This window comes from Triticum aestivum, chromosome 5D (genome assembly GCF_018294505.1).
Source record: "Triticum aestivum cultivar Chinese Spring chromosome 5D, IWGSC CS RefSeq v2.1, whole genome shotgun sequence".
NCBI classification, from domain to species: domain Eukaryota; kingdom Viridiplantae; phylum Streptophyta; class Magnoliopsida; order Poales; family Poaceae; genus Triticum; species Triticum aestivum.
Genome location: NC_057808.1, coordinates 437,167,208 through 437,174,333, shown reverse-complemented (window position 1 = coordinate 437,174,333; position 7,126 = coordinate 437,167,208). Strand labels below are relative to the sequence as shown.

The following is a 7,126-nucleotide window of genomic DNA, read 5'->3' as shown; positions in this document are numbered from 1 at the left end:
CGGGGCTCCGGAGAGGGGAATCCATCGCCGTCGTCATCACCAACCTTCCTCCATCACCAATTTCATGATGCTCATCGTCGTGCGTGAGTAATTCCATCATAGGCTTGCTGGACGGTGATGGGTTGGATGAGATTTATCATGTAATCGAGTTAGATTTGTTAGGGTTTGATCCCTAGTATCCACTATGTTCCGAGATTGATGTTGCTATGACTTTACTATGCTTAATGCTTGTCACTAGGGCCCAAGTGCCATGATTTCAGATCTGAACCTATTATATTTTCATGAATATATGTGAGTTCTTGATCCTATCTTGCAAGTCTATAGTCACCTACTATGTGTTATGATCCGGCAACCCCGGAGTGACAATAATCGGGACCACTCCCAGTGATGACCATAGTTTGAGGAGTTCATGTATTCACTATGTGTTAATGCTTTGGTCCGGTACTCTATTAAAAGGAGGCCTTAATATCCCTTAGTTTCCACTAGGACCCCGCTGCCACGGGAGGGTAGGACAAAAGATGTCATCAAGTTCTTTTCCATAAGCACGTATGACTATATTCGGAATACATGCCTACATTACATTGATGAATTGGAGCTAGTTCTGTGTCACCCTATGTTATGATTGTTACATGATGAACCACATCCGTCATAATTCTCCATCACCGATCCAATGCCTACGAGCTTTTCACATATTGTTCCTCGCTTATTTACTTTTTCGTTGCTATTGTTACAATCACTAAAAAACCTAAAAATATTACTTTTGTTGCTGTTACCGTTAGTTCCATACTATGGGTATCCCTAACCACATGATTAGGGATAACCATTTTTTACTTTTTGGCTGGGTGCGATGTCAAATGGTTAGAGATAGCCATATATGTGTTTGGTTCGAGGGACACAGGGTGGGTAGGTTGTTATGATAACCCCTTCACACAAGCAATTTGAGCACAAAAAAAAGTTGGCAAAGGGTGGTGGTTCGAGAGGAACGCGCGGCGGTGAGTGCGTGCTTGTGGGCTTCGTTTAGCTTTTCGGCCTACGCCATCTCTATAACCTAGGCCGGCGCCATGGGCCCGGGTTGTCTTTCCCCTTGTTTTTTTTTGTTTTTTGGCATTGGCCAGAGTTTGAGTTAAAATTCTATGTTGAGCAATTGAGCTTGTACCATGTCTACGTTTTTGTAGGAGTATTATTTTTAAAATATATTATGAGGTACTTTGGAGAGGGTTTTCTTTTATTTTGAACACAGTACAGACGCAAGCGCTCATACGTACGCGCATACACTCACCCCTATGCACGCACACATGCACGTCCTACCCCTATGAGCACCTTCGAGAGACTGGGCCAGCATATCATCTTGAGATTTACGAAGTCACCGTAGGCGCCTCGTCGTCGACGGAACATCTACTCCCACTGAAAGCACGTCACCGGAAATCTTGAAATAAATCCAAAAATAATGCGAGCACCAGGACTTGAACCCTGGGGGTGGAATGGCGGACGTGTAAGTGGCTACGGTCCAGACGTCGGCAAAGCCCCCTTGATTTGCGTCCGGTTTGCAGGAAAATGGACGTTGATACGTCTCCGTCGTATCTACTTTTCCAAACATTTTTGCCCTTGTTTTGGACTCTAACTTGCATGATTTGAATGGAACTAACCCGGACTGACGTAGTTTTCAGCAGAATTGTCATGGTGTTATTTACGTGCAGAAAGAAAAGTTCTCGGAATGACTTGAAACTCCACGGAACGTATTTTTGGAAAATAGTAAAAATACTGGAAGAAGAATCCATGTCAGGGGGGCCTCCACCTGTCCACGAGGGTGGGGGGCGCGCTCCCCTGCCTCGTGGGCCCGCTGACGCTCCACCGATTTCAACTCCAACTCCATATATTCATGTTCGGGGAGAAAAAAAACAGAGAGAAGGATTCATCGCGTTTTACGATACGAAGCCACCGCCAAGCCCTACAACCTCTCGGGAGGGCTGGTCTGGAGTCCGTTCGGGGCTCCGGAGAGGGGAATCCGTCGCCATCGTCATCATCAACCTTCCTCCATCACCAATTTCATGATGCTCACCGCCGTGCGTGAGTAATTCCATCGTAGGCTTGCTGAACGGTGATGGGTTGGATGAGATTTATCATGTAATCGAGTTAGATTTGTTAGGGTTTGATCCCTAGTATCCACTATGTTCTGAGATTGATGTTGCTATGACTTTGCTATGCTTAATGCTTGTCACTAGGGCCCGAGTGCCATGATTTCAGATCTGAACCTATTATGTTTTCATGAATATATGTGAGTTCTTGATCCTATCTTGCAAGTCTATAGTCACCTACTATGTGTTATGATCCGGCAACTCCGAAGTGACAATAATCGGGACCACTCCCGGTGATGACCATAGTTTGAGGAGTTCATGTATTCACTATGTGTTAATGCTTTGGTCCGGTACTCTATTAAAAGGAGGCCTTAATATCCCTTAGTTTCCACTAGGACCCCGCTGCCACGGGAGGGTAGGACAAAAGATGTCATCAAGTTCTTTTCCATAAGCACGTATGACTATATTCGGAATACATGCCCACATTACATTGATGAATTGGAGCTAGTTCTGTGTCACCCTATGTTATGATTGTTACATGATGAACCACATCCGTCATAATTCTCCATCACCGATCCAATGCCTACGAGCTTTTCACATATTGTTCCTCGCTTATTTACTTTTTCGTTGCTATTGTTACAATCACTACAAAACCCAAAAATATTACTTTTGCTGTTGTTACCGTTACTTCCATACTACTTTGCTACTAAATAATTTGCTGCAGATATTAAGTTATCCAGGTGTGGTTGAATTGACAACTCAACTGCTAATACTTGAGAATATTTTTTGGCTCCCCTTGTGTCGAATCAATAAATTTGGGTTGAATACTCTACCCTCGAAAACTGTTTCGATCCTCTATACTTGTGGGTTATCAGACGTCTGGACGATCCACGGACTGATAGGGTATCACGTTGGATTGCAAAATCCGTCCGGACCCTATGTCCAGATGGTTGCAGGCGGTTTAAAGGTCCGTGTTGAAAATGTACCTAAAGATTGATTTGCAGGAAAAGGACGGCACCTATTGTTGGTTGGTAGTGATAGGAGAAACTAACTATTGTTGATTTGAAAAACAGTCATTTGCTAAATAGACACTTCATTATTCTTTATTTTTTAATTGTATAAAATATGGAGCCCATTTGCAGCGATGTTCCGTAAGTCCTGTTTTATTTATTTATTTTTCCTTTTTTCCTCCTTCTCACCCGTTTCAGCGTCAAGACCGTGTGCTTGCCGCGTTGACAGCTTACAACTTGCATCAGCCACGACAAAGCTCCATTGATAACGGTTGGAGCTGGCGTATACAGCAAGCAAGTACCATATGTCACAACGCGTTGCGTGTATAAACAATCGATTGGATTAGTTTGATTACGTACGTATTACTTTCGATTGTGGAATAGGAAATGATGACCTTCCCAGACTACAAGGTTGACATCTATAGGAGCCCATCGTATTTGGTCAAGTCGTTCTCTGTGGAGTGCCGTCTATCCTTTTCATTTGGCAAACAATGGCTGGCTCCTTATATATACTCCCCCAAGCAACTTCATCCGCTCTCACAAGCAAACAAACACTCGCAATTAATCCTCCCAAACTTTACAAACTTCTTCTTTTTACGTAGAGCAGTAGCACACAATGTCCACGGCGCCGCCGCAAGCGAACCACCAGCAGCAGCAGCAGCAGCGCCACCGGAGGCTGCGGGTGCGGCGGGTGTTCGACCTCTTCGACCACGACGGCGACGGCGTCATCACCGCCGCCGAGCTCTCGGGCGCGCTGGGGCGCCTGGGGCTCGCCCTGGGCGCGCAGGCGGACGGGCTCGTCGCCGCCTACGTCGCGCCCGGCATGCCCGGCCTGCGGTTCGCGGACTTCGAGGCGCTCCACGCCGAGCTCGGCGGCGGAGGCGAGGAGGACGAGGAGGCCGAGATGAGGGAGGCGTTCGCCGTGTTCGACGAGAACGGCGACGGGTACATCTCCGCGGCGGAGCTGCAGGCCGTGCTGGAGCGGATGGGGGTGCCGGAGGCGGCGTGCATGGCGCGGGTGCAAGGCATGATCGCCGCGCATGACCGGGACAGCGATGGCCGCGTCGACTTCCATGAATTCAAGGCCATGATGGCTGCCGGTATGTAAATGTAATAGCTTAGTTATAAGAAGAATCTGATTTCTCGTTCCAAGTCATGTACTACTAGTTTACTACTACGTGCTAGCTATATGTACAAGCTAGTCTTGTCATGTTTTTTCTTTTCTTTGTTGGAGGCAAAGCTAATCTGTCATGTGCATACTGCATAACTGTCAAAAAATGTGCATAGTCATCTACCTTTTGTAAGCAACGTCTCCTGTAGCCTCTGGATTTTCCTCTCTGTTTCAGGTTGTGTGTGTAGTTCCTTTTCATTTTTCTAGTTGGACAACTGTTCTGTTTCTTGTCATGTGACAATTGGTTTATTTATAAAACGAAATAGAATTATTCCCCAAAAAAGAAACAGAATTTCTTGTCTGGCAGGTTTATAAGGTTTTCACAGTTCTTACAAAAAATCAATGTAGGTTTTAAAAAGTGTTCATGTATTTAAGAATCATTCATATAATTTTACAAGTGCCCACGTCTTTAAAATATATTTTTGCAGTTTTAGAAAAATGTTCATACATTAAAAATATTTTTATACTTTTCAATAAATTATTTATACTTCCTTGAAACAAAAATTAGTGGTTAAAATGGTAAGCATCCAAAAAATAACATAGAAATGAAAAAAAAATGAAAAACACAACAAGAAAGAAGGAATGAAAAATAAACAGAAAAGGAAATTGAGTGTATTTGTTGAGAAAAACTTACATATTATATAAAAAGGCTTTCTTCGAAAAATAGAAAAAGGAGACAAGATTTTTTTTAATATATTATATGAAAAGGCTTTATTGAAAATGACAAAGAGAAGAGAAAAGGGGGAAAGAAAATACATTGGTACCATAAGAAAATGATACATTAATTGTTGGTCATCACGAACTAATCTGTGGTTGGACAGTTAGGAAAACAGTGGTATCCCCGCCCATCAGGGTTCAAGTCTTAAACTTAACACCATAGCGACTTCGTCAATCTCAAAACGATGTGCCAGCCCAGTCTCTCAAAGATGCTCACAAAGGTAGGGTGTGCATGTGTGCATTCTAGGTGTGAGTATATATGTGTACATGGCCTCCATTTATAGCTCCCTTCAGAGCATCTCTAGCAGACCCCTTATATCCCACTGAACTGTAAAATAACCATCAGTTTTCAATTTCGGACGGAAAAAGTAGGCCGAACAGACACATTTTACACCTTCGACCTTTAATTTTTTTAAGGGGTGCGGCAAAAAACTCCTCCCGATCTGCAAAAACACAGTTTTCGCGTCCGCTTCTACGGTGCCCTGTATCGGAAGAAAATAGTTGGCAGGAACCCAACTGCCACGGAAACTTCCGCGTCTGCCGTCCACGCCGCCCCGCCCATCCCTGTACGCCGGCAGCCCGTCCGCGTCCGCCGTCCACGGCCGCCCCGGTCCCCCGGCCGCCGGCCGCCTGTCCCGGCTGCGTCCCTCGCTACGACGATGGAGGAGCTAGCTAGCTCCTGGATCGATTCGAGCTGAGCTAGCTAGCTAGCTCTAGTCTGGCTGCCCCGACGGAGGAGCTAGCTAGCACCTGGATTGGCCGCTTCATGCGCTTCGTATTTGGTCGCCGGCGGCTCCATATTTGGCCGCTTTATGCATCACTGTCCATCAGTTTCGTGGGAGCAAGCTAACTGACCATGGACACGGGTGAGAGGAAGAAGAAAATGCTGGGAAAGAATATAAGCGAATATTTGATTTACAGTTTAAGTTTGAGGGGTCTGTTCGGCCGTAGCTTTTTTTTTTAGAAAAGGAGGATGACCCCCGGCCTCTGCATCAGGGAGATGCATACGGCCACTTTATTAATTATTCTCGAGGACCTTGCAAAGTATTACAAATAATATACCTGAAACTACCATCTTGGCAACATATGCCGCTCCTCTTATCCATATGATGTAGGGATGCTAGCTGGGCCACTACTCAAACCACTCACCTAAACCTAACATCAAAAGCCGGAAGCCCCAGCCGAGCCACATACCGGGTCTGGGGCACAATCCGGTCAGACGCACTCTTGTGTCGTCGCCGCCATCTTTCACAGGTCCGTCTTCAGATTATATTGAATCTTCTACCTTGTGAAGGCCACTACTGCCATCGACGTCACCATGACGCCAGACAACTACCTCCTCCTGCGCGAGTCCATCTCCGCACATCGGACGCCGAGCCTCCACGGCGCCATGCCGCCGATCTCCGCCGCCATCAATGAGTGAGATGAAGTACCGCTCCACCATGGCAAGTACAAGGTGAGAAAGGGCGAGGTCGCCATCGGAGACACGGCCAGACATGGGCCGCCACCAGGAACCAGACAAACTCGCCATGCACACCCAACATCCCCATGCCCAAGTCGGCGCCTTCAAGAAGGTAACGACGCTGTGGCGCCGCCGCCGCTTAGCCACCGGGGCTAGGGTTTTCACCCGGGCGCAGGGGGAGGGGGGAGGCAGGGGAGGTTTAGCCTCGGCGCCGCCATCAAGGAGGGAATGGCGTCCGGGACGCCATCGACGCCGTGACCGCCACCGGCGGCCAAGGGTTTCCCCCGGCCAAGCACCCTGCCGCCACCTCCGAACCAGCCACAACATCAGCAGGCGCGTGCACGCCGGAGATCCAGACCGGCCGGAGGTCATGCATGACGAGCGGACCAGCTCGCCTCCGATCCTACGAGGGGAGACCGGGACCTCCCCGCGCCATGACCAGCGCCCATCGGGACCTCGCTGCCCACGCAGCCGAGGGGATCCGGCCTACCTCACCGACGAGCACTCCCTGCCACCAGAGGAGCGCCGTCCGTACCAGCGAGGCCGCCGCCTCAGATCCGACACACCGGTCGCCGCGCTCCGCCGCCGCGCCCGAGGAAGCCGGACCCCACGGCGCCGTCCGCAGTCCTCGCCGCCCGCAGCCCGCGTCACGACACGGCTAGATCTGGCGGAGTTGCGTTGCCGCACCATC

The 7,126-nt window shown here is 48.1% G+C and overlaps 1 protein-coding gene across 1 annotated transcript; it reads left to right on the top strand.

Moving 5' to 3' along the window:
- Positions 1-3,609: 3,609 nt before the first annotated feature.
- On the top strand, positions 3,610-4,452 carry LOC123125340 (probable calcium-binding protein CML21). Its single transcript, XM_044545857.1, has one exon. The coding sequence runs from the start codon at positions 3,702-3,704 to the stop codon at positions 4,191-4,193; it is 492 nt and encodes a 163-aa protein (XP_044401792.1). The 5' UTR covers positions 3,610-3,701; the 3' UTR covers positions 4,194-4,452.
- The last annotated feature ends 2,674 nt before the right edge of the window (positions 4,453-7,126 follow it).